The sequence below is a fragment of the Kryptolebias marmoratus genome, linkage group LG8 (genome assembly GCF_001649575.2).
Source record: "Kryptolebias marmoratus isolate JLee-2015 linkage group LG8, ASM164957v2, whole genome shotgun sequence".
Lineage (NCBI taxonomy): Eukaryota > Metazoa > Chordata > Actinopteri > Cyprinodontiformes > Rivulidae > Kryptolebias > Kryptolebias marmoratus.
In genome coordinates this window covers 17,261,583-17,289,148 of record NC_051437.1, presented here as the reverse complement: position 1 = coordinate 17,289,148, position 27,566 = coordinate 17,261,583, and the positions used below count along the sequence as shown (strand labels likewise).

Here is a 27,566-nt window from a genome sequence, read left to right as displayed (position 1 = left end):
GGGAGGGAGAGGGGGGGGGGGCCTTCTGTATGATCCTAAGCCAGGAATTTTTAAACTCAGAATGACTTTTCCACAGCTGTCAAACAACAACCACAAGTGAAATGTAACTTTTGTGAAAGCAGCTAAGTACCTTTGCAGGTGACGTTATCAACATCAAGGATCTGATCATCAGCACAGCCGCAGGACCTGCCGTTAGGAATCACCAGGCACAGACTGCTGCAGCCGCCGTTGTTTACACGACACACATTGGTGCCTACGCAGGAAAAAAAGAAAAAGAAAAGAAAAAAGAGGGGCGGGAGGGAGATATGTTGTCATTTTGTCTTACCTATTAGCATGTAAAGAGAAAACTGGAAGATGCTTTACCCTGCTGTTGGTGTGCATCGTACACTCTGATCTCAAATATTGGGGGCCTCTCGTTGCGGAGTAAAGTGACCGTCTTGGTGACCTGGTCCAGTTTGTAAATGGTGCCGCCACGGTACTCGTTCCAAAACAGAAATTGTTTGTAATGACACAAGCCGAATGCATGGTTGAGCTCCTGCCCTTCATAAACAACCTGTTGAATCAGGAAACAGCAAAGGGGGTCACACATCTCCAATTTAAAACAATGAGCTGTGTCTGGTTTGGTGGTCCTGATCTTGGACATCAACGGACAGACACAGAAACACAACATTTCTAAAAATACTGTATTTCACAATACAGGATAACTTAAAAGAAAAGCAAGAATACACAATTAAATCAAACAATAAAAAATGCTGCAATCATTCACTGTGGTAAAGCTTCTCTTCCTGCCATCTGTATTGCTGTATTTTAGGTTTTCTTTTCTCAAATGCTGCTTTCTTTTCTTGAATATCCTGTTTTCAGAAACAACATATTTTAGTTGGCTATTTTTAAGATTTGTTGTGCTATGTAAAATGGGTTTTCAGAAAGGTTAAAAACATAGTTTTGCCCAATTCTGCTGTCATTTGTCTCTATATAATTTTCTCTATTAACAATAAACCCACTGTATATGCAGCGTATTCTTAGAAAATCCCCAACCTTTCGCTCTGTGGTGTTAAGGTAAACCAACTCAATGCGGTCGTAGTAAGCATCCACCCAGTACAGAATGCCCTGAGGAATGTCCAGGCTCAAGCCGTTGGGCCACAGCACTGTTTTGCTGGTCAGAAAGACTTGGTGATTAGAACCATCCATCCAGGCTTTCTTGATCTTCCCTCTGTTGCTCTCTGTAGGATCTTCTTCCCAGTCAGTCCAATACATCCATCTGGGATAAAAAAAAGGAGGAGGAGGAGGAAAAACTATGTGAGATAGAACATTCTTGTGCAGCGGCTTTAATCTGTGATAATCTTTGATGGAACATCCCACGACTAAACAATAAAAGGAGTGTCCAAAAATTAGACGAAAACAGATCGTCTCCCACACAAACACACAGATAAAAAAAAAAAACGAGCATCTGAGTTCAACAAAAATCTGTAGTATGCCTCCCACACAGCTACAGGACATGCTCTATAACCACTAAAACACTCAACCACAGGAAATTTATGAGAAGCGTCTTACCCATGCTGTGGGTCCACAACAATGGCACGAGGATGGCTCATCTTCCCCTCAATGAGAGTCTTGCGAGTCTGTTGAGCCTTCTCCAGCCTGGCGACACTGATAGTCTTCTTCGGTCCATCATCTGTCCAGTAGAGATTACCTCCCATCCAGTCGACTGCGATTCCCTCTACTGTATGAATACCTGAGATATATAAAGAAGCCAAAGTGAAAATTGAACCATTAGGGGAGTCAGTCCAGGATGGATGTCAAAAGGAAATTGATATGGAGTTTTTATTCTCTGTGGGAGCCTGAATTCATAAAGTCACAAAGTAGAAATAGCTTTCTAAATCCCCTGAAAAAGCTGTAATAAACTACTTACCCTCCTTTAGGATGATGTCTCTCTCTGTGCCATCTATCTTCTGTCGACCAATGATGTAGCTGGTGGCATCAGCGAAGTAGATGAATTCACTGGCCGCGTGGAAATCCAGAGCTCGAGGGTTCATCAGGTTCTCGATGGGAATCATGTACTCATCAGGCACCCTAGCGTTCATGTCCATGCCCCTGATGATTCCGGGACGACCCTTACTGTACACCAAGAACAACTCGTGATCCGGCTCTGCAGAGATGGGACATTTAAAATATAACAAGAATGAATGAATAGATAACAGTACTCTTGTCGATGATCGCTGCCAGGATTGATTTTTTCTTCATGTCAGCCCAGAAACTTACTCTTGCAGGACTTCCCATCGCTGCCGAGACTGAATCCAGAGCGACAACGGCAGGTACGGGTCTTGTGGCTGTTGCTCAGCAGACAAATGTCAGAGCACCCTCCGGCCTTTCCAAACTGATCCAGGGCGCATGCATGGCTGCGCACTGAAACAGAGACGTATCAAAACGATGACGACCTGTTGCTGGTTTAAAAAAAAAAAACAGACAGGAACCTGATGATATGCCGACACGCTGCTCACCTTGAGGTTGGCGTCTCTGGTGGTACACGTGCAGCGCGGCCCCCCTGTCTAAACGAGTGACCACCTGGAAGTCAGAGCTGTTGAAGCGGTTGACTCTGATCACGCTGGTCTTTGGGTTGAGGTTGCCTTCATCCGAGTTTGTAGCATATAGATAGTTCTCAAACACAGTCAGCCCGTACAAGTGCTCAATCTGGAACACATTAAAGAAGACAGCAAGGCAGAAAAATTAGAGGTCACTGAAAACACTAACAGCTCAAGGCTCATCTTGACTAATGGCTTGTGTGATATCGTTTGCGTAGTCATTTTTTTTCCTTGAAGACTACATGGCCGGTCCTGCACAATTTAACTTTTCAAAGAACTAATTTATCAGATCAAAAATACACAACAGTTCAAAATCATGATGAAAACCATTAAGGACAGGCATGCACACAGACAGTAGGATAAAAGGAGAATGTTTAAGTAAACTTGGCACAGCGTAGCACAACGGCTGCACTCCACATCTGCCGCCCAACAGATCAGGAGGTTTTACTTTTGCAGCTCTCCCCCTTCTGTCAGGATGATGCATGCTTGGGAATCACATTACTTCCCTCTGTCTCTCACACACAAACACCACCGTCGTCCCACCACACTCCTGATTTCATTAGGATCATTACTCTGGTTAAACTGAAGCCAAGTGTCACCAGGGCCAGAGTAATAAGTTTAGAGAGGCACCAGTCATGAAAATTACACAGCAATATCAATCAAGACAATAAAAAGATCCAATCCTTGAAAAGAAATACTCTCTCTGCCTCGATACACAAGAGACAAGAATGACATTAAATCAGTGATGTGCACATTTGGAAAACAGATGTTTTTTTTGTACTGATGAGAAGTTCAGTAAAACAGAACTAGTCTAGTTAAAAACTCATTAACATATTCCTGAGCATAGCTCTGCATGTGGTCAGGTATGTTTTCTGTGTACCCTCCTGAAAGCCTCACCAGCAGACCCTGGATGATGGTGTGTCGGTTTTTGCCCTCATAGTCGACCACTTCTATGTAATCCAGGTAGGCATCAGCCCAGTACACAAGCCGGTTCACCAGGTCCAGGGTGATTCCGTGAGGGAAGACTATCTTGCTGTCCACCAGCTTTGTCCGGTTCTGTCCATCCATGTCACAGCGCTCCACCCTTGGAATAGACCCGTAGTCCGTAAAGAACAATTTGCTAAAGAAGATGAGCGACAGGGAGAGAATGAAGAGAGAAAAGGTCACAGAAGTTGAAGTTTATTTAGACAAACAGAAATTATGTGTTTTGGGGGTGTGTATGTCAGCCTCAAGCATCAATTTACTTTGATTTAACACAATTAAGCACTCTGTATAAGTGGTAAAACATATTTAAAAGAAATACTAAATTTATACTTAAAAAAAGGAACTACCTCACAAGTTATTTTTGTCAAGACCAGGAACCTGAATCAGCCAACATTTAAGTGCTTGTGCAGCATGCAACATCTGTCTAGGCTTCAGTCTGAAGGAAGTGCTTTGGTTTTTGCCTGCATGCTTTGTCAGCATCTTGTCTGACCATAAGACAGCATTTTCCCCTCCGGCAATACTTAAACAGCAACAGTGGGCACTGCGAGGTCAAGAAGGCCAAAGTGAAATACCAACCCCATGGCTGGGTCCAAGGCGATGGCCTTAGGGTTGTACAGCTCGTGGTCCAGCAGGGTCACACAAGTCTGGCCGTCCTTGTTGCAGACAAACACCCGGTCATCCACGTCATCAACAAAGTAAAAGTTTCCAGTCAGCCAGTCTATAGCCATCTGCTCCACATCTGATGAGGGTAGAGAGGCGAAGGGAAGAGAAGAGAAACGAACATAACAGAAGTATTTTTTACAAAAACAAAACTGAGTGTCATGTGAGAAGTCAAAACTCTTGGGTAAATAACAGGATTATGTCCAAACCTTTCTTTTTTACAATGCCTCAAGATTGTTTAAAAAAAAAAAAAAAAAAGGAGCACTGAATTTATGTCCTTTTACAACTTTCCAAGTTGGCCATGAGCTGCACTCCACTTGTATTTGATAAATGCAGTGCATAAACAAAGGAAATTAAAATGAAAAGTTAGAGACGAAGAGTAAAGTGAAGCTCTGCACTAAACTCCGGGAAGCGAACTTAAGCAGTAATGTAATAGAGGACTTCTAAACAAAAAGACTTGAACATTTTTTTTTTTTTTTTTTTTTACACGTGATTCACTTGTTGGAAATACTCAAGAACATCATTAACTGAAAGTCAGTGAAAGTTAAAGATTTACAGTTTTTAAATAATTTCTTTCAAAAAAACACATTTTTAGATGTCATCCCACAGAGAGAACAAACAACCACCCTTACAGTACATCCAGCAGATGCCTTGATAAGTTCCATAAAAAACCTACAAATAAAAACCAAACCAAACCTCATTTTGCCAAAACCAAGATTTTTAGGGTATCTGCAGTCAACCAGAAAGCTAAACACATTTTGTTATGATTTAGTGGAGAGCACCATCTCACACGCTGATCTAAAAACATTTATTTGGGTGGAGATTTGTTTACACAAAGCAGCACAGTGTATGATTTCCATATCAATTATGCATTTTTAAGTTCTGTGAGCCAAAGGTAAAAATGTTTAATCCGTTTGACACTTATCTATAGATCTCAGTGGGAAACTGTAAACATAAAAGGAGACTTTGCCATGACAGAAACATAAAAGAGCTAATTTTAGTGATAAATGCTTATAAAAAAAAAAAAAAAATTGTTGCAACACCTCTCACAAAAGAATCCGAAATTTCTTCGAAGAGGAAGCATCACAGATGGAGACTTTATTAGGAGGAGGGGAGTTGTTTTAACAGCTGCCACTGAATGTCTTTTAAGACAACACAGGATGCACACACACACACACACACACACACAAGTCAGAAATCCACTATCTAAATGAACAGACTCGTCTGTCTTTGATGTTGGGACACATGAGAGGGGTATAAAACCACAGACAGAAACTTTACTGTAATTCTGTCCCACAACCTTCCAGAAATGTCTCCACTGGAACCTCCTACAACACAGCTTACAGTTACGAAACAGAGAGCCCAGCCACATCTGGGCCCAATTCAGAAACTGTCTACACCACTTACCAAACATACCAAGAACTTCCAAATACAAGCGCTAAGTAGGACTTAAAAGACACAATGTGAGCAGAGTTAAGCGGGAAATAAGAAAACCAAGGACTTCGGCTGCCTTTACTCCACCTCCAAGGAAAAATGACAAATGGAAAAGCTTATCAAGGAGTAAAGAGGTAGAGAGATTCTTGATGTTGTCAGTTTTAGAAGAAGGTCAGTGGGAAGCAAGGCTGCACAAGGTACTAGATTTTGGAGCAGGGGAAAAGTTGTGAAACCCGGCAGCTTCTGAGTTGTGCAACAATCTCCTATACCCCCTTATTCAGAAAGTCTGCTGATGTCTTCCCACATGCAGCTTCCGGTAAGTGGAAACTTTGCTGGGAAAATGAGTGAACCCACCACTGTTCTCCACCCTACACTTATCGTTCCCATAACACCTACCGGCTCACCGTACTCTGAGCAAGCGTTTCACAAACTGAGGAGGTCTAACTGCCAACAACAAACATGCCTTTAATACAAGGTAGCACAGGTATTTACCCACGGAGCCACAGCCCATTTAGTTCTTAATACTAGTCAAATGGAGACGCCAAGGCTCAGAGGCAGCACTGCAGGGTGTTTACTCTAAACCCATTTCCGCTATGTATATGTCAGTGCAGTATTTACATGTTAGTGCAGAGTAGAAAAGAATACAGATCATCCAGCTTCCATAATCCTCTCTTGGCCAAGATGATCCAATTAATCTGTGCAAAAACCTCTTTGACCTCTCAGCAGCACAGTTTTGGAGTTGAGTGAAAATACCCAACTGGAAAAGACAAAAGGAAGTATTGGCTGCTCTGAAAGAATTGAAAGTTGGCAAAATAACTACAGCCAAGGCCCCAAAAAAAGAGAAGTAAATGTGCACAAAAAGGCCCTGAAAGTTGGATACTCGTGAAACCTGAATAATATTCTGATTTTTGCACAGAAATAGGAAAAAAACATTCCAAAATCCTCATTTGTGTTGTTAGAAATGCACAAGGCAGGGAAAACACGGAAGACTTGACAACAGACAGACATAGGGGGGAAGATCTGATGAACCCTGCTGTGATGTTCCCTGCACAAGATGGAGAGAGTGCACCGATTAGGATCTGCTCCACTTTTATCTTCCAGATGAGGGTACCACATCTGGTACCCTCATCTGCTTATCTGCACTGCAGTCTCAAACTTTCAGAAGCTATAAATCACTACGTACATTTGTGTGGACCCTGTTTGAAACCATGCACCTAACTCCTTTTACAAATACACCTGAGTCCAGTTTGCTTTAAACAATGAACAGAGCCTCACCATCGTGATGCTCTCAACACTGTGTGCTTTAGCAACTCAAACACTAACACCTAAATGGAGTGTGTCCAACAGACTGGCCAAATGATTTATTTAAGTCCAGGCAGTCTTTTGGGATATAAATATTGTGATACAATAAATCTGTTGATCCACTCATTGTTCTTCATTGTTACGACTTTTTTGACCCGGCACTCATTCCAGTGGATTTTGGAGGAGCGGGTCAATCGTTTCTAAAAATATCTTGGCTAACACAACATTGTTTCAAGAAATGTCTTCATCCACACAGAGACTCTGACGATGACCCAAAACTGTACAGTATCTATGCCAGGCCTCTATGTGGCGCTGTAACGCTGCCACGACAATATACCAAAACAGAGAGGCAAGGTATGGAGCATGGTTACAAAACGCTGGGTGACACCATCGGGTCATTGTTTATATAAGAGGTGGCTGACATAATAATTTTCAAAAAGTTGCATTTTGAATGTCTACACAAAAAATGCATGGGTGCCGTTTAAAAAAAAATTCCCTTTTGGGGCTCTTAAAACACTGTCTCTATTTGGACCCAAAACTGAAAAAAGAAAAAAAACTTTTGCGTATTCAGAGAAAAACATTCCCGTATGGATGGCCCCTAAGCTGACTGCACAGGACCCGAGACGAGTAGAGGAATGTAGAGGCTGTTTAGGCTGACAAACCCCAACACAAGGTATGTAAATGCCATCTGAACGAGCACTCACACACAAACACACCACAAGGTAGAGCAAATCACTACCTTCTCTTTGTCCCTTTCATTTTATCATGGTCTTTAACTATGTCCAAGTCTTTCTCTCGGGGCCCCTCTCGCTTCCACCCCTCACCCCAGTCGGCTCCTCAGACCACTTTGGCTCCGGGACATTCCTGTATGCTCTACAATGCAGATAAATCGCTTTTACAATTACGTTTAGGTGCAACTGTTGGCTGCATTTTGTTGAAAATCATCCAGGTTTGCTGAAGTGGCATACAAAAAGCTGAGGCTCACAATAAAAATCTAATCTGTGGTAAAAGTTAAACAGTAAAGTCACTTTGGTTGTGATTAAGAAGAGACTTGTCACTTTTCTTTCCTCCACTTCATATCTGCAGCTGTAATTTTGCTATATGGAAAAAGTGATTTTTAGAAAATAATCCAACATGCATAATAAAAAGCCAACATGTGAGTGTGAGCTGGAACGTGAAGAAGTCAAGTGTCTTAATCAGCTGTAAACACTGTTATTAAATTCATTTTTTAAAGACTGTAAATGTCTTTAAAATGCGAGCTGTCACACGCTATCTGTGTTGGTCTTAGCGTGTGTGTGTGTGTACGTGCATGTGTGTCTGAGCTACAGATTAGCGTGTTGAACTCCATCCACAGGCCAGATGTTTCACTTGTTATTATTACTCAATAAACAAACATGTGTTATCTTGCTATTAAACATTCTGGGACAAACTGTCCTGTACTTAGATTTATGACGACAGAAAGGATTTTCCAGAAAAAAAGAATCTAAAGATAAATTCCATCATGTCAGAAAATCAGGGCATAGAGATAAAGAGATGGGTCTTTTTCATGACAATTCAGCCAAAGCTATCAATTTAACGCATTGATTTTATGGTAAAGACACAAACATCTGTTTATTTGCACTGGATTAATAAGAACTGTGAACTTTGTGCAGCTATTGTAATTTGTTTTTATTGTATTTAGAAGTCGCTCAGAAGTAAACTAAACTCTTTACTGAACATATATATATATATATATATATATATATATATATATATATATATATATATATATATAAAATGTAAACTCTTTAAGCACTTTTCATTGGCTGCAGTCTAACAATCTTTGTTTTGTTTGTTTTTAATATTTAGGATGTCAAATCTGGAAACTTCCAGGTTTTCTTTCTTATTGAAATATACCTACACTCTGCAAGAACAGACATCACACCTGTGAAATCAAATCCAGGTAATATCAACGTTTAGCTACATATTTTGCTTCAAGGTGGAAAAGTTTTGCGAGTCTGTTGACATTGCCAAAAAGGTGAAAATTGATATTCGTGGTGATTGTGGTTTCCTGATCTGCAGTGAAAACCTGAAAACCCCAGGAGATACAATTTTGGAGACTAAAGGAATACGATTGCCTTCACCAGTCAATTCTGTGTTATTCAGCAACGTTACCCAGGCAGTTTAGATATAATTTATCTATGGTATATTGTTCGGGACAAAAAAAGAAAGATTTCCACTAAGATCTCTGATTCCACTCTAATATATCAGAAAGAAAACAAGGTTAAAAAAAGAAACATTTCCAGCCTTCTGGATAGCCACGCAAACTCAGACATAAATCCAGTTGCCAAAGTAGGTTACTGTTAGCTTGATAAGAAATGTCTAAACAAATGCCTGAAGGCATGCTGGCAGTCTTGTGAATGAGCTCCACAGATACTGCTTTAACTGAATGATTTAGTGGTGTGTCAGAAAGTCACTGTTCCTAAAAACAAGCCTTCAGAAAAAATAACGCTGGAATCCATGTTTCTACTTGGTGCATTTCTGCAGTCATGAACACTTTCGTAAAGCAGGCCGTCTGACTTAGCAAATACAAAATTTGGAGTTTTTCACAGAAGTGAAAGGACTTTGATAATATGCTGAGCTATTAGAGGCCTTTCTGTGTTGCTAACAGCCTACAGCATAAATACCACGCGTGTTGGATACAACAAGCCTTTGGAATATTATGTCTGATAAAATGGAGGAAAAAAAAGTTTTTGCCAGTAAAACAAATACTCACGGTGCAGGCTGAGTGTGATGTTGATGGTTCGGATGTTGCTGACTGTCTTCAGGTCTTGGATGCTGGCGCACTTCAGCTGCGTGGCAGCAGGCGTGTCACCGACATCTATCCAGCAGACAGTCTCCTCAGCATAAATAAAGTCCATCGCCATTGTCTGCTTCGTTTCGATGGAGGGGAGCCTGGTGCTGGAGCCACTCAGAGAGGTGCATCGAATGTCGTGGAGGTTGGCAATCAACAGAACGGGCAGACGATCCACTGGCTCTGGGATGGGTTATCAGAGAGGAGTGGAAAGGAATTAGAAAAGTAAAGAAAAGAGCATTTGAGTTGGAGACGTAGAGGGTCAAACATTCAGATAACCCTGGGAAACAGCATGCAGATGTGACCAGCTCCAACCTCTTGTTACCCCAGGCTGAACTGTAATCATTGGTGTCTGCTGCCTTTCTCGTGCGTTTCCACTCACTATTTTTGGCTTTGCAGGAGCGGTTGTCTGGTTGCAGCAGGTAGCCCTCCACACAGCTGCAGGTGTAGCTTCCCTCTGTGTTTGTGCATGTCTGACTGCATGTCCCGTACACGCTGCACTCATTGAAGTCTACCAAGCAGAAAAAAAAAACAGATTTATTAGCAAAAGAGGGAGAAATGAGGTCCAGCGACATTGCTCTTTACTGTCAGTTCTTCATGTGAAAGGCAACAATTTCCTACGTTAGTCATCACAAAGCAAGTATTAAAACCTGCAGTTGTCTTTTTTTTTATAATCAAGTCAAGTCTGATTTTCACTTTTCACTACATGCCACATACAAAACAATGTCAAAACAATCAGAATAAATCAAAATTAGAAAGCGTTCGCCAAACCACCACACACCTTTACATTTCTTCCCATCTTCAGCAACCTCGTAGCCATGTCTGCAATAGCACCGAGGCCCTTCGTGAGTCACTCCACAGTTAAACTCGCACCCAAAGGAGGCACAGTCTGGTGCGCTTTCTGAACCAGAAAAAAAAAGAGAGAAAGACACAGAGACTTAAATAATGTAGATAAAAATAATATTTATGCTGATAGTGGAGATAATCCCAATGAAATCCTTACAGAGCCATACTTTCTAATTTAATCCTATTTGATGCTGGTGGGGGTCACACACACCAACACACACACACACCCACACCCACACACAAACACACATGAAAGAAAGGGTGATCTGAATGTGCACACATTAGTGGGCCTCTTCTTTTCTTCTTTCCAAACGCCCAGGGGGAACTCAAGGACACAGCTTTTGGCAGGAAATTAAAGAGAGGAATCTACACATCCTCTTATCATGGCCTCTATAGGGTACATTTGTACGTGTGTGTGTGTATATGGGTGTGTGTGGCAAAGTTAGGAGATAAGTAGAATTGGCCGTCAGTCAAAAGTTGTTTTTTTCCTTTCTAGACAGAAACAATAGATGCTGCACGAGGGAAACTTAATGTCTCTGACAGACTGAAATTTGTACAGTTCTCTTTGTAAGCTGCAGTAAAATGTCCTGATAATGACCGAGTTAGACAAACCGAGCAGGAATGTCTCAAGAATTTATGGTAAGCGATGCTTTTTGGTGCTGGTCTTGAGCTCACATCCAAATATGTGCAGGCACGAACTACTCAGGCACCACCTCAGAATACCATTGTTTTTCTAAAGTGTTAAAAAATGTAAGTGAAGTTGATCTCTGAGCAACATATTCCTAAATATAAAAGTGCCAAACTGAATGAAAAACAGTAAGTTTTATAATGAATTCTTTACGTTGAGAAATATTCAGCTATAAATTACCTAAATGTAAAGAAAAACAGTTCATACAATAATAGCTGGGACATACGCAGGTTAGTTTTTATCAGTTAAATTGCTTATAACTCTTTTTTTTTTAATAAAAACTGTTAAAAAATGCTGTTTTTAAAACCTTTTAAGGGACGTCATGTCTCAGAACCAGAGTTTTCATTGTCACTTTAAAGGTAGCAAATAAATTCCTTCTTTCAAAACAACTAATCAAAAAAGCATTCTGTTGATTATTTTTAATGTGGGCTTGAATTTGTTAAAAGGCATTTAAAAATGAAGGTCTTTGATATTATTTATTGTGAGGTCAAAGCTGCCAGGATAAATAACTAATTATTGCTGCAAACGTATTGAGAAACACTACTCTTTAATCATTAACCAAATCTAAACACAAACACACAGTAACTTCAGTGAGCACAAAGATGAAGTTACCAGCGATATGCGAAAATGTACGTCAACGTTCAACAAAAAACTACTAATTTGTCATATTTGGACACAGTGTACAGTAGCTGGTGGTAGTTTGGCTGTAAGGAGCAGAAACTGGACCAGTAAAGGACCCTTGTTATGTAAAGGCTGTAGCACTCTGGACCATAATGACTCTTTTGTTGTGGCCCCACTGAAAGGAAGAGCCCACATCAAATCCATTCACCAAGCCTCACACTGTGAGAAACCACAGGCAACTGGAGAGCTAAAATACCCACTTTGTGCATCCCTGTCCAGGGTCATTGTGCTCTATTTTGTACTTCAGTGTCAAGCTACGGGTGGGCGATATGTACAAGTACCACAGTTTAATATTACAGGTCCCAATTTATAACCTTTTAAACTATATGGCAATAAGATTGAATTAATAACTTAAATATTTTTTAGCAGAAGAACAGGAAAATAAAAAGATAAAATGGATCAGGTTGGAAAGTCCCAGCTCCAAGTAAACAAAAAAATAATTAATTCTCAGCACCAAGTCAGAAATCTGACCAGGAGTTAATGAACAAAGCAAACAAATCACAAACTAAACTAAAGGCCTTTAGTCCTGAGCAAGCACGCTAAATCCACTGATCCCGTCATTGCACGGAAGGCAAATCCCAACTTCACTTTTAAAGCTCTTAAAAGCAAAAGTTGGAGGCTATTTGCTGAAAGACTCATCGTGGGAATTAGAATGACTATCACTTAAAAAAAAAAAAAAAAAAACGGGGATCGTGAACTCAGAAGCAGACTAAAATGAAACATTTATTCTGCAAAAGTTAGAACTGAATCCGTTTAAAGCTGTAATAAGTTGCGGCTCTGCATTGGATTGGTTGAAACAAGGTTTTGTTGATTCTTTTATTTGTACAACAAAACATTCCTCCACCCCTCAACCTCATAGAATCTCAAAGGACTAAGTACACACACATAGAAAAAAACGGTTTTTGCATTTTTACTTTAGTTTTGAAAGAAAATACTAATAAACACTGTTATCCGTTTGATGGAGTTACCCAATTTTACAATACAAGAATAAACAGATGATAAAAGTCTGGTTTTTTTAAACGTTAAGTTAGACAGCTCATCTTGAATGTTGTATATAAGTCTTGTCACTTTATTTGGTTAAAGGTAAATAGAGAAAGCTCAGAGAAGAGCAACAAATCCAGTATCTGGATAACAGCACAAGTGATAAGAGGAAAGTTCAAATGTTAACAGTGTTAGAAAATAGAAGAATTAGAAGTGATTTGATCAAAATGTACACATTAATGCATGGTTCAGAGTCGGTTAATTATACTTTCAGGTAAAAAGATATAGGTTAAATCTTAGAAAGTATTTGTTTAATAACAGACTTTTAAAATAACTATGATGAGAACTACAACAGTTTGATTTAATGTTGATTGATATGTGATAATTCATACTTATTGTACTGTTTTAATTGTATTCTATATAACAATGTGTCCTTATATATACTTTGCTCACTTTTTCACATTAATAAATGATTTATGAATTAATAAATTCTAATAATAACTTCATCATAATGTGCTCATTTATAAAAGGAGAACACTTTTTCCAGTGAATGCAAGTTAAATAAAAGCAGATGGTGATTTTAGTTATATCGTTTTCATTTAATAAAAACATTTGTACAAGGATTTCATGCAAAGTTATTTGACGTCTATATTTATTTCTGAAACAGAAAGGAAAGAAAAAATAATTAACAAACCACTAAACAGATTATGTCAGAATGGCTAAATTGTAGGAAAGTAAATTTGCATAAGACTCCTGACTTTGTGCTCCCACTGTCTGGAAAAAAGTTCACGCACGTCTTCAGCTTCTTCGAGCAGCTGACAGAAACCTACCCTTTCCCACATAGTGTCATCAAATTACATCATTTCTACTTCAGACATGTAATCTTCAAACCTGAAGTATATTTTTAGATCTGTTTGCCTGGGTTGCCTCTCAGATCAGATTGTTAGAAAAGGTATCGGTTCATCTGGTCCTTCACTGAATATGTTTTTGTTTAGACACACGTCATTATCAGTAATGATTTGCATTCTTGCTTTTTGAATTTAAAAGCTCCAAGTTTGGCTCTTTTCTATTACAAGAATGTCAAGCTGACAGAATTTAGACCCAATCTCAGACGATCCATAGGCCCCGTTCTGTAAAGTCAGTTAATAATCACTGGCTTCATAGTAGGTTCTAGTGCACATTTCACAACACTGCTGAGGAAAAAAAGCCTTCACATTTGTGAATTTGCAAAGGGGAGGTGTAGGCAGATGGGAACAGCAATCGAAAAGGACAAAGTAACCATTTGTAAACATACATGGCGGCAGATTGAGTAATGAGCAAACAGTGTCCAGCTAACAGTGGCGGCATGCGGCCCAGACGCCCAAAAAACAAAACCCAGACAAACACTTCATCGCAAGTGTATTTGTACATTTGCAAGTATCCCACAACATTCCCAAGCTCTTGTAGTGTAAACTACAATAAAAGTCCGTAGCCTCTTCATGCACAATGACGTGCAAAGACTGGCAATAAAACAGGTCTTATCATGCGAGACGGCTCAGGAAACCCCTGCCAACCAAGACCCATTTGGGAATAAGGATGATAATGTTGTCTTTACACAGACAGTTTCAAGTAGCCCATGACGAATTCTCATTTCATAGCGAGTAAGAGTCTATGCATAAACTTGCATAAGGTCACTGGAACAAATGAAGGCTCCATTTCAAGCATTAGTGAAAAGAGAAACGATCTCAAAGTTCTGCCGTGGCTATATTTCCCATACTGTCAGTCAGCGTTTAGGAAGGCAGAGCTAAAGTGTCATGGCCTGTAGTTGGAGACCTCATCATTTTATTAGATATGAAATAATTAATAGAGCTGTCATAATCATACAGTTTCCCAATAAAACCAGTATGCCATTACAAATATTGCCATAACAAATTTCCTTGAAATATCCTAATAAGATTTTGAGGTTTTTTTTCGACCAGCTCTACGATACCATGAGTACAATTTGTGCTTTGACTCAAGACTGTCAAAGACACTGGATACTTTGTCCTTGTCTTGACACGATCCTTTCTGTGATTTCAATTGACTTGTGTTTGAACAAAAACAAATAAAAGTCTCAGATCAAGTGTCAGATTATGTGTCATATATAAACCTTGGAACCGTATTAGTAAAGTCTACTGAAACGCCTATCACAGAACCTTTAGGTCGTCCTTGTTGCTTAATGCTCTCAGATCTGTAAAAAAAAAAAAAAAAGGATAGTGCTTAACTCCTAGCTGCACCGCACACCATGTATAATCAGAGTTTTATTTCCACCACATCAAACTCCCACTTGACCTATCGAGCTAAATTCTGATTTTTCCCCGCTTCTTGTCAACAAGGTTGGCAGTATTACTTCAGCACCCTCACAAAGTGTGCTTTTCAGAAGTCAGCTGCCGCGAATACTTGCACAACATGGCAGTTTGTTCAAGCAAACACTCGCACGCTTGTAAAAGTGTTTCCCTGAAATACGGTGGGCTTCCGAACAGTAGTGCCAGAAATCCTGGACACGCCGCCTGTGTGTATTTGCAAGTGGTGAAATGGGCATGTGTGTGCCTATGCTCAAGAATGCGATCGTGTGAATGTATCTTTGAGAGCACGCAGATGTTGAACGTGAACATGTTTGTGTGTTTCAGTGCTGACTGGGGAGTTGATCACTGCTCTTTATTGGAAACAGCTGGACTTGTGTCCTCGGGGACAGGCGATGCATGTTGGGACTTGACAACATGAGTGTATTAAAAAAAGACTCGTCTGGCAGTGATAATAGCATGACAACACTTGCACCCACTTTGTACAACTTCATCTGCCTGACAGTACTCCTGCTTTGCTGGCATGAGCTGATAACACTTCCAATATTCTGACTTGTTACCTTTTAAACCTAAACACTCCACCTTTTTATTATTTAGAAAGGGTGGCCTAATAACTTTCAAGGGAGTGCTACGCTCAGGAGAGGACAAATAAAAGCTGGAGACTTTGGCCACAAGTACAAACATGAAGAAAAAAATCTGACATTTAACACATGAAGCTGTAAACTGACAAAGGTAAACCAGGTTAATTAACAATCCCATTAAGAAGGCATTGTTTTGACAAAACAGACATTAAACTCCCAGCAAACTGGCAAAGCAAACAAAACTACTTGACTCTACAAAACCTATCTTTGCATATACCGGTATAGACAACAGAGGATTTGGTTAATATTTCAGATTTAGTAGAGGAGATAAGCTGATTCGAGATTACAGTCATTATTTGGGAATTTGGTAGACCCACCCTTTGTCAGGACTTTGATCCACTCCAACTTCTGATTAAATGATTTTGTTGTCCCGCAAAAAATAGCGTCTAAGAAAGAGCGTCCCAAATGTGAAATAATACAGCGGAAATTCAGCCTGCCATGTCTGAGGAAAGTTTTGCTGAACACAGAGGCAGTCCTCTAAAGGCAGCAATCATCTGCTTCTTTGTCAACTGCAACAAAGTCAGACACTATAGATGTTATTTTTCAGCTTTCGTTCTCCTGTGGTTTCTAATTAATACTAGAAGATTTGATTGAATTTTTCCTCAGCTGCATTTGGGCTGAATATTCATTATTCCTGCAGGGTTGGAGGGAAAAGCCTTGTGGGTAAGTGGATTGCTGAATTAACGACTTTTTTTTCCCCTCACAAAAAAGAAATTTGATTGTAATTTTACAAGACAGAAAATACCAACTTATTATAGGATCAAATAAAGGAAATTAATTGGTAGAGATAGGATTTTAAAAAAAAATGTTTTACAACATTAAATGGCTGGTAAATTGGAAAGGTTAGTCACATTTGCAGTTTACAACATCGCAAAAAGCATACCCCACAAAAAATATATCACAGTAACTCACAAGCCAGGGACTTAAGTGTTGTTTTGGTGGTTTGTGAGTCCACTGAATTTGGTAACATGTTGACTGCTGCATGCGTGTCTCATTGGACAACAAACAAAAGCAGCAGGAAGAGTCTGTAAGCACGTTCATTTCTACAGGTACAACTGAACAGAAGCCAAGAAGGTACAATGATTTGAAATGTTATAAATACTTAAAAAATAGTGTACAGACAGACATAATCAACACCAAAGTTGGTTTTGTATTAAATCAATGCTAGCATGAAGGGAACTGATACTTTATTTGGTTTTTCTCTTCAGCCTTCGGTTTCGTTGTTCCTGTTCCATAAGTGCAACGGAAAAGGAAGAAAAATGTTTTGGTATTAGTTTGTTTCTGAACAAAAACAAAACCAAGAAGATTAAAATCTCTAAAACATTATTTCTTCAATTTCTGCTGATTTATTATTATTCACAGAGTCAGTAGTTACAGTAATATATGTTTTTTAATTTATCTAGGAACTTTGCTTAAAACCCTACCTGGGTTTTAAATTACACATAATCAGCTAATTAACAGTGAAAAGAAAATATATGTACTATATTAAGCATGAAAATCTATTCAGATTTAGCATATTGATGATAAAACACGACATGTTCTCAGCAGTGACACCTACTGTTCGGGGTGAAAACATGCAGTGACTGCAACACGTATATACGACAGTTCCACCATGTTACCCCATAAACAACTCACTCAGGCCATGACCAATCCAGCAACTATAATTTGCTCTAAACCCAAACCAAGGACAAGACACTCAGCCCGACCAAAGAAAAAGCAGCGAGTTTTGCCTGAAAAGGAATTTAGCGAGTGTGTGTGTGTGTGTGTTTTTACTTCTGCAGTGAGGCCCCTCGTCCCAGCCGTCGGAGCAATCAGGGACTCCATCGCACAGTTTGCTCATGTGGATGCAAACGTCTAGGTCCAGGCACCCATGCTCGTTGACAGGACACTGGTTCGGCCTGTTGTGTGTGCCTGGAAAACAAGAAAACATTGGTAAGGTGTAAAGCAGCATAAAGCAAAGTCAAATGTCCAAAATTAACTTTGTAATGCAGTAAAACAAAACTGTTTAACACAGTTTCTTACAATGAACAAGTCACACTTGTCATGGAAAATCCTACATTATGATGGATGTGTTTAGGCTACGGCTATGACTGAAGATCTTTTTTTTTTTGAGGCAATATAAACATCACCACACAAACTTTAATTAAGCACAAGAGATGTAATCATCAAACTAAGAGGGGCTCATATTTTATTCTAGTCTTATTGCAACTTTAATCGAGCAGTTACTTGAAAAGATCATTTTTCCTCCCAAAAGAGAGAATGGTTTACTAAATGTAAAAAGGAAGAGTGATAAGATGCACAGCAAATCAGAGCCAGTTTCAGATCCTCTCTTTTGTGTGCCTGTGCTAAGTTCTTTTCACAGAGCCTTTTAATATCTCCTGAAGCATTCCTATGTCTTTACAGAAACATATTTCTCAGTTTCTGTGGAGCAAAGAAAAAAACTATCCTAAACTAAAGGATAAAAGTGGAGTAGACTGGGGCAAGATAAAGGCTTCAGTATTTGTCTTTTTGACAGATTAAGAACTAAATGTTCCCAGCGTTTGTCAGACTCGCAGAACAAAGTATCAAGCACATCTAACAAATGCGCATGCATGCAGCTACTGTGTGCATCTTTCGATGTTTACATCACTTCCATTGAGCACTGTGGAGAAGTGTGGATGTGATCATTTGGCTGACAGTGAAGGGAAAATCAAACACCGAGAACAGATTTATTTTAACCCGATGTCAAATGAGAACATAGAGGAGACGCAGTCTCCTTTTCTCACTCCCTCCCACTCTTCTTCTCTTTTTCTCTCCTCTCAGCCCACACTGCAGAGCAAACGGTTTGCCTGGCTGTTTTTCTTCTTCTTCTTCTTTCTCTTTCTCTTCCTCCTCCTCCTTTCTCTTTTTATTTTTTTCTTCTTTTTCTAACATCTGCTGACCCATTTTAGAGAAACACTTGAAAGAGAGAAAATAAAGTTCACCTCCTTCACAGGAAACGATCTGTGGAGTTCTGTGGGTTACGCGACGTGCTAGGAGAGTTTGAGGAGCTGGTATCTGAAGTGGGTTAACTAAGGCTGCATACATTTGGATGCCTTCCTCATACGCACAAAGTCTGCAGCTTGAAAATTAAAGCAGCTGTTGCAGCTAAAATATTATTTGTCTGACTCATTTGGCTTTCCCATATGTGGACTTCATGTTTATCTGACATTTACTGCGTGAATGGATAGTTTCTTAAAAGTCTCTAAAAAGCATTTTTAAAGATAACAATATACAGGTCCTAAAACTGAAAGGGAGTCTCATGCAAAGACTCAGCCAATGAACAATGCAGATATTTATGTAAAAGCTAACATGAGGGAGAAAGAACACTTGTCTGTGCATTGACGTTCCCAGAGGAAAACTGCAAGAATTCCCTCTGAATCCTCTCTAACCATCCAAGAGATTAGTTACCACACACAAAACAGAGAATCTAACTCAGTTAAAATAACTGCCTTAAAGTGACAGAAGACTCCATAATGATCCCACCACAGCAGCCTGTGTGGAAAATGTGCCACATTAGAGCAGAAAAAATAAGCTTCCAACACATCTGGCTTAGGAAAAGAGAAAATAGCTCTGCCATATAGGGGATGTTAGCATATTAGCAGCCCTCCTACAGCCGCAGTCTTTAAACCAGCCTGATTTACATGCAATAAAAGCCAACACGGGGATTTCAGCATAAACTGCAGTACCAAGAATAAACTGTCATGTACACTGGAAATAAAACCCCTGCTGAGGGTTTAGCAGTTGTCAACAGTTTTCAGGAAATTATAAAAGACAAGTCAAACTGAAAGTCATCTAAATGACATCCACTGAAGAAATCTGTATAATTTTCAGCTACATATTGTGTAAGCCTGTTTCACAAGATGTGATGTGTTGAGAACTGAATGTTTTGATGGTGAATCCTGTTAGACTAAATCAGGAATCAGGTTTCTCTTCCATGCAGAAAGTGAAAAGACTTAATCGATGGGGATAATGGGGAGTGTAATGTTTAATTTTTTCCTGTATTATTGACAGTAAAAGCAGAACTCCTTTACATGGCATGCATTCAAATATACACCAAACATTACTGAATTCCAGTCAAGTGTTTTTGGTGCCCCTTTTGGATTTATTTATTTTTATTTTTTTACAATTATAACAGATAAATATGTTGAAATTAAATTCATTTCTGGAAAACAAGGATGTTTCTCAAATTAATAATTTTTAGCTTGTAACCAAAAGGCTAGCATTAGTATCCATATGCTTTTCCAGTGAAGGGTTGCAGAAAACTGGTGCCCATCTCTGCTGGTCGCTGGGTGAGGGGCGGTACACCATAGACAGGTCTCCAGTCCATCACAGGGCCAGATAGAGACAAATGAGGCAGACAACCGTTCACCCTCTCACTCACACCTAGGGACCATTTAAAGTCACCAGTTAACCTAACATGCATGTTTTTGGTCTGTGGGAGGAAACTGGATTACCCCCTCAAAACAGATAAAAATATTTCCCCATGAAGGGTATTTTTTGTGTGATGTGGAGTATTTGGACAGACATGGCCAAACTGGAACCAACAAAATGCTTTCAGCAATTAATTCCATGTCCTTTAATGTTTGAACTGTTTTAATCTTAAATCCCATTTCCCAGTAAGATTAATAGCAGTTGGTCTTTAAACACAGATTATGCAGTTCTTTCTCTCCAACTGGCTCAGATTGTTGTGGTTTAGTGTAGTCTCCAAAGAGCAGCATTCGGTTTAAGATCTGTTCTGATCACTTTGTTTTGTTGAAATATGTGGCTCTTTCGCTGACATCCATGACGCAATGGGATAAAAAAAAAGAAGATCATATTAATTTTGAAAACTGAAACAATCTGAACGTAAATAGCTGCATGGATTGGACTGGTATTTTATTTCCCCTGAGTCTTTTTAACTTCAGTGCTGAAGAGCACAAAAACTGAACTAAGTGGGATTTTGCTTAGCTTTTACACAGTAAACACCCCACCCACNAATATTAGAGCCCCATTCCCACAGCCTGTTTAGTTTTCAATGCTCCTCGCTAACACGGTGCAAAAGATGATGTAAATTCAACCAATGCTGAGTTTTCTGAGGTAGACTTTTATACACTCCCACAAAAAAGCCAACGGGGGCCCCTTCCGCAATGTCATTATGTGTTGATAAAATGCTAACTAGAACATCAGACATCACCACAAGTAGAAAGAAGAGTGAAAGACAAACAAAGGCTGCAACGAGCAGTACTTTTAAAAATTTAAATAAAAAAAAAGATGTTTATTTCTAAGAACAGGAAAGGAGAAAAATGAAACTAAAAGTCACATTAAGGAAATTCCCACAAGGGGCTCATGAAACAAAGCACAGACAAAACTCAAGCTACACAGTCATAGGTAGGAAACATGCCTGACTCTTACCATATACTTAACTAAAATAAAGTATTTTAAATGATATATTATAAAACACCCTAAAGTTCTTACCAAATCCAAATCCCTGAAAAAGGACAAGCCTGGCACTTTGAACTGGAGAAATGATGTAACTGTTCTCTGCAAATCTGAAATATTCATTGGGACCAAGACAGAGCAGAATTACTTAACTTCCTAATCTTTATCTCCTCCCAATTTTAACTTTGGCTCTTACTGTCTTCACCGTGGATTAAAACTTCAAACATAAACAAGCTAATAAAGCTCTGTTTGTATTTATTAAAATGAACCCAAAAAGCAACAATTCCTAAAATTCGATTTTAAAAACCCCATCACAAACAAGGTTTTAACTCCAATGCCATTTTGTCTTTTGAACACCCGGCAGAGTTAAGGACTTTCTCTCTTAATGTGTGCTTCCCTCCGACTCATCAAGCCCCAAATTCGACCATCCCCCATCCCTCAGTCCCGTATAGTTATGCAACAACCTTAGATTTGGAGTCCTGTTGATCTTTTGTCCTGAGCTTGAAAGCTTGTGCTTCCGTCTTCTCTTGGGTTTCATGGCAGCCCCTGATTGACTCCCATAAAGTCTGCTGTCAGCTTGAATTAATACGTTATGCCAGTTAACAGGCCGGCCTATCCAGCGACCAACTCTCTGAACTCTGGAACCACGCTTTGCAGCAGGCCACCCAAAACAACCACGTAATTGTGCCAAAACTTTACAGAACTGAAGCCATGGCACGTAGCATGCTCACTGGTGTGTCAGTTCTTTGCTTGAATATAAAAAGAATTGAATTGGATAGCTTATAAGTAAAGAGACAATTCAATTAAGAAGAGTGTGTTTATACCACAGAAACTGAGATTCTGACAATGCCAAAGTGAGACTCCAAGTAGCCCTGAAGGGCACAATGTATCAGCATCATTTCTGCAAATATAAAGCAACAATGGGGAGGGTCAAAGTTCTCCTACTAATACACTTCTGAGCCGCTGATAGAGGCGGTCACAGAGTTGCAGATGTGTAAAGTTGAGGAGTGGCGTGTGCAGCACACCACCCCGACTAACAAGACTCTTGTCAACCAGCTGATTCTGCAACGCTGGCTTGTGTGAGCGCACCCCAACACGACCCTGAGTCGCTTCTGTGTCGCCTGTGTGAACTGCCACACCAGACAACCCCACAAGCTCCATGAGGGCGGCTTTTATATACAAAGCAACTTGAAAAAAGCTTATGTCTTAAACATAAAACAAACCAGTGCATTCGTCAAAAAAGGCTACAGAACTTTGAGAGATTTCCCAAAGGTTTTAGCGCCTTCTGTAACATTAAAGCACTTCTCTGTTTTCAAATCAGTATGTTCCAGAGAGAGCTGAAAACATTCTTTGTCACAGTATTGGCCAAAAAGAGGTGAATGTGGCAGTGTTGTGGTTCTCGGATCCGGTCTTGGTCTCGAGTCCGGTCTCGAGACCATTTCTTGATGGTCTCGGTCTCGTCTCGGACTCGACCGCATTTGGTCTCGGTCTTGTCTCGGTCTCGGGCGCTGAGGACTCGGCATTTTATTTCAAGACCGGTCAAGACCGCAACTGTGGAAATAATGCTAAATCGTCAGAATATTATCAATTTCTTTAAGATCCTTATTTTTATTGGATGCACTACTGATTCAAATCCAAGCAATAACCATTCTCATTGGTAAATGCATGTTGTTTTTTAAACTGCTGTCCCGCCCACCCCTTTTCACCTTGCGCGGGCTGCAGCACTTCAATTGAAAGTCACAAGTGGTTGTCTGAGATGTCGGCCAAATCATCGGTTATAAAATTCGGCTATTTAAATCACAAAGAATATATTTGTAAAACAACATTGAAAAAAAAGCATACAGCGCAATGCAAGTTCTGCAGTTCTTCATTATCAGAGACGGTGGGGACTACGTCCAACTTTTATCGACACCTTGAAAGAAAGCACAAAGAAAGGTAAGCTACATGTAAAAGTGATGCTAGGAAAACTAGCTAGTTAACGTTAGCAATTTTCTCGGTATTGCTAACGTTAATACCGAGCTACACATATTAAGTTAGCTTAAGTTATATATGTATACTTTATCTTTTAGGGTGAATGTTCTCCTTTCTTATCCGCTATTTGCCACCTAGCTTGATCCACAAGTTATTGCCACCAGTAGTGTTGGCGAAAACATGTCGGACATTATTGATTTGATTTGATTTAATTTAAAGAAGTGTTGATTTGTGTTTTTCATGGACAACGCTGTTTTAATTACAGCTTTCCTGAATATGTCTCCGTAATTCTGTCGGCTTCATGAGTGGATCGCAGCACATAGGGGGAAGCAGAGCAAAAATAAAAGTCTGAATAGATAATCGTAATATATTTGGGTTCTTGTCTAATACTTTTCATGAAGGAGGAGACTGATGTGGACATCTCTACCTATGTTTATTAATAACCATAATAAGGTTACGTTCTTTAACGTTCTTTACATGGTTATGTTTTTAAAGTAACCATGACAGAATGTAATGGTTACGTCAGCATGTGCTGGCTTGTGCTGGTGGGTATTAGTAACCCCACTGTCTCTAAAGCCATTATTACTACCTAATAAAATAAATATATGTATAATTTATTAATGTTCCAAACCTGATTTGCTTAACCTTAAATAAGTAGTATTTTCTTGCATTGGTCCTACAATTAACATTATTAAGGGAAGTAAGCAAATACAGTTAACCTTGAGAGGCTGAGTCGACTGGACATATAATAACTTGTTCCTAAGTTCTTTTTTTTCTTATGAAAAACAATTATGAGACAGACAACAAAAAGCTATGTAGTTAATAATAAGTTACATTGACCTTAGTTCATGTCAGCTGGATATAGCTCCTGACATTGAAGATAAGATGTGGAGGTGATGCTCCGTTGTTTGGCTGTGGGAACTAGTTTATAGATATAAGCAGAGAGTGAAGAGACTAAGTGATATGTCTCACCTTATGAAAATTACTAAATTAGTTGCTTTGTATGGATATAGGCAAATTACTTTTAGAGACCACATTTTTATGTTACCATTTACAATTTCAGGTCAATAAGTAACATTTTACCAGTTCACTCTGTAGGGTTCATACCATATCAGTCATTTAAATTGTTTATCCATTTCAAAATGTGATGGCCAAAATACCATTGATTTGCATTTTGTTTACCCACATGCGTTTCTATGCAGTAACACTACATTACACATATTTGACATGTATTTGTAAAGTTCCTACTTATTTTTAAGGTTGTTTTTTTATGTAATTGATGTTCATATGACCAGATAAACTGATTTCTATGTCCTATTTATTAGGTTCCTGGAATACAAGGCAGGGCAACAGAGTGATGTCACACAGCCAACAATATCGTTATTTACACAGAAAGTCCAACTCTACAGCCCACAATCGCCAAGGCAGCAAGCCATCAGTGAAGCCATTGTTCAAGATTTGATCATTGGATGTTGTCTGCCCCTCTCACTCGTGGAAAATGGGCACTTTAAACACTTTCTTGAAGTCCTGGACAGTAAATACACACCTATCTCTAGAAAAACAGTTTCTGAGAGACGAATTCCAGAATTGGTCAGAAAAGTCAAGGAAACTGTCTTGGAGAAACTGAAGACCCAGCGGTCTGTGTCATTAACAACTGACCTCTGGTCTGATCGCAGGCTGCGCTCTTTTCTTGGGGTGACTGCTCATGTGTGCTACAAATCTAAAGATTCGTATGCACTTGGATCCTACCTGCTGGACTGTAGGCGTTTTACAGGGAGGCATACTGGAGAGCACATTGCGTCTGCCTTTGAGGAAATCACCGAGGAATATGATATTCGTGACAAAATTAGCTATATCATAACAGACAATGCAGCCAATATGAAATGTGCTTTTAAAGTACACATGCCCCAACAGCAATCTGATGACAGTGACAGTGAAGAGGATAATTTAGATGACGAGCACTTGTGGGAGGACATTAATTCAGAGGAAGACATTGACTTACCATGGTCATCTGGCGAACGTCTTTCCTGCTTTGCACACTCTCTCCAGTTAGTTGTGCATGATGGTATGAAGGAGGTCAAGACCATTTCTCGCACTATAGCAAAAACATCAAAGTTTGCAACCCTTTTACATAGCAGCTCGCAATTTAAAGATAAGTTTGAGGCTGCATTTGGCACCAATAAAAGTGTTCCAGCTGCAAATTCAACTCGTTGGAACAGTACATTTAAACAAGTACAGGCCCTTACAACTCTAGAACACAAATCACTCAGTGAAATGTGCAGCAAAGACTATGAGGATGTGGTGTTCAGTGCGCGGGAGTGGAACCAACTAAAGGAGCTGTGTGTAGTCCTTTCTCCATTTGCTGAAGCAACAGAGCTGACCCAAGGGGAAACATCAGTGACTATTAGTATGGTGGTTCCAACTGTGCTGGACTTGAACACACACCTCCTCAAGATGGAGGAGACCCGCATGCAGTGCCAGCCGTTGGTCAGAGCCCTCCAGCAGTCTCTGGCGAAAAGATTTTCTGGAATCTTTACAAAAACAAACATGGCCAAAGACAGCGGAAGAGAGGAACCTTTTAACCATGACGTGTACTTCTTTGCTACCATGCTGGATCCACAGTTTGGCTTAAGCTGGGTGGATTTAGATGTTACCAACAGAGGAAATGCAGTGTCGGTGAAGAAGTTCAGAGATGAACTTAAGAAGACACTGACAGGTTGGTATGCATTTTCTTTGCTGGAAAAAATGTCTTATTTGCAAAATTATAAATCTTAAAATGTTTCAAATTTGTAGCACATAAAGTCTTAAACATAAAGTGGAATTTATAGTCTTTTGTCATCAACATTATCTTGTACACTCAAAGTTCTTGAAAACTAACACAGTCATCGTGTTTGTGTTTTTCAGACACATTGATCCTTGGGGTGGAGAACATGACGGACAGTACAGATGATAAGTGCTCAGAAGCCAGGAATGTGGATCCAACCAGTGATTCACCACCAGTCAAATGCCCTCGACTTCTGTCACGCTACAAGGCACATAAGAAGCACAGGTCCTCTGTCCAGGATTCAAGTATTGCAACCCAATTAACCAAATACTTCAATGATATTAAAGACTGTGACAGTGACAATGCTCTTGCCTTCTGGGGAGAAAACCAGTCCAAATATCCTCAACTGCACAATTTGGCTTTGAAAGTGCTATCCGTCCCTGCCTCCTCTGCACCAGTGGAAAGGGTTTTTAGTCGAGGAGGCATTGTAATGAGACCCCATCGTGCACGTTTAGGTGCAAAAATGCTGCAGTCTCTAATTTTTCTGAAGTGCAATGAAACCTTACTTTAAACTAATTTTATGTATCACCTACTTTATTCTGAACACTGTTCAACTACATGGTTATCCTTGTTCTCGAGTTTTGCCATTGAAGTTTTCTAAAGGTTTGGCATATTATGAAACTGCTTCCAGTTGAGTAATTTTATTTTTGAAACACATGCAGTTGGGCCTCTGAATGTCAGATTTCTTTATTATGTATGTTATGTATAAGTAGCTACAATCATTCAACAGCAGAGTTAAGGATGCAGTATGTAACTTTGATAAAACAAAAAATATCTTTATAAAAGTTATAGTTATAGTTATAGTTTTTTTTACATATTTAAGTCACTATGTTGTGACAGAATGTTATCAGACAGACAAGCTGTGAAAAAATTGAGCTCCTCTGCCTTTTCTCCATGTTCCCAGTGCTAACTGGAGAAATGCACTGCTTGGTCAAAAACAAAACATCTGATCCAGCAAAATGGTCTTAGAACTGACAAAAGTCAGTCAGGTTTTTGTGCACGTATTTCAGTGGGGTTTGTATTTCTGCAGATGGCAGTAGTAGCTCAGGGAGGAAGTGAAGGAGATCAATCTTTTTTTCAACAAATTATCTGTCTCATAACATATTGTCACAACTTGGTGACAGATACAGATTTATTTAAGAAAAGTTATATAAAGTAGCTTTAATCTGTACATTTGAGAAAAAAGGAGTGAAATTATTGCCATTTTTTTCAGTTTTACACATTTGCACATGGTTTTGAAATAGCACATTTAAAAACAATGTACTGTTCATGAAAGGCAGAGAACATACTATTTTGATCGACTTTGATTGTTTGAAATTCTGTGATTACTGCACAGAAGTACTAAATAAAGATGTTTATGTTTATTCCAATTCTGTGTGTCA

At 39.4% G+C, this 27,566-nt stretch overlaps 2 protein-coding genes across 2 annotated transcripts in view; one reads left to right on the top strand and one right to left on the bottom strand.

Annotated features, from left to right (window-relative positions):
• lrp1ab (low density lipoprotein receptor-related protein 1Ab) overlaps positions 1 to 27,566 on the bottom strand; it is an 85,467-nt gene that overhangs the window by 37,216 nt on the left and 20,685 nt on the right. The window contains exons 3-15 of the mRNA XM_017415061.3: positions 17,724 to 17,861; positions 10,574 to 10,693; positions 10,175 to 10,303; positions 9,715 to 9,975; positions 4,140 to 4,302; positions 3,477 to 3,699; positions 2,499 to 2,688; positions 2,260 to 2,403; positions 1,910 to 2,146; positions 1,552 to 1,732; positions 1,036 to 1,258; positions 364 to 553; positions 131 to 253 (exon numbers count right to left, since the gene is read on the bottom strand). Coding sequence (XP_017270550.1) covers positions 131 to 253; positions 364 to 553; positions 1,036 to 1,258; positions 1,552 to 1,732; positions 1,910 to 2,146; positions 2,260 to 2,403; positions 2,499 to 2,688; positions 3,477 to 3,699; positions 4,140 to 4,302; positions 9,715 to 9,975; positions 10,175 to 10,303; positions 10,574 to 10,693; positions 17,724 to 17,861 — 2,322 coding nt within the window. The remainder of the gene's footprint in view (positions 1 to 130; positions 254 to 363; positions 554 to 1,035; positions 1,259 to 1,551; positions 1,733 to 1,909; positions 2,147 to 2,259; positions 2,404 to 2,498; positions 2,689 to 3,476; positions 3,700 to 4,139; positions 4,303 to 9,714; positions 9,976 to 10,174; positions 10,304 to 10,573; positions 10,694 to 17,723; positions 17,862 to 27,566) is intronic.
• LOC108235221 (zinc finger BED domain-containing protein DAYSLEEPER-like) lies at positions 23,053 to 27,006 on the top strand. Its single transcript, XM_017415062.3, has 2 exons — positions 23,053 to 26,076; positions 26,265 to 27,006. Exons 1-2 carry the CDS (start codon positions 25,239 to 25,241, stop codon positions 26,693 to 26,695), a joined length of 1,269 nt encoding a protein of 422 aa, XP_017270551.1. The 5' UTR covers positions 23,053 to 25,238; the 3' UTR covers positions 26,696 to 27,006.

Coding starts and splice junctions, on each gene's coding strand:
- LOC108235221 (XM_017415062.3), top strand. CDS start 25,239: ATGAAATGTGCTTTTAAAGTACACATGCCCCAACAGCAATCTGATGAC. Junction 26,077..26,264: donor ACTTAAGAAGACACTGACAG/GTTGGTATGCAT, acceptor TGTGTTTTTCAG/ACACATTGATCCTTGGGGTG.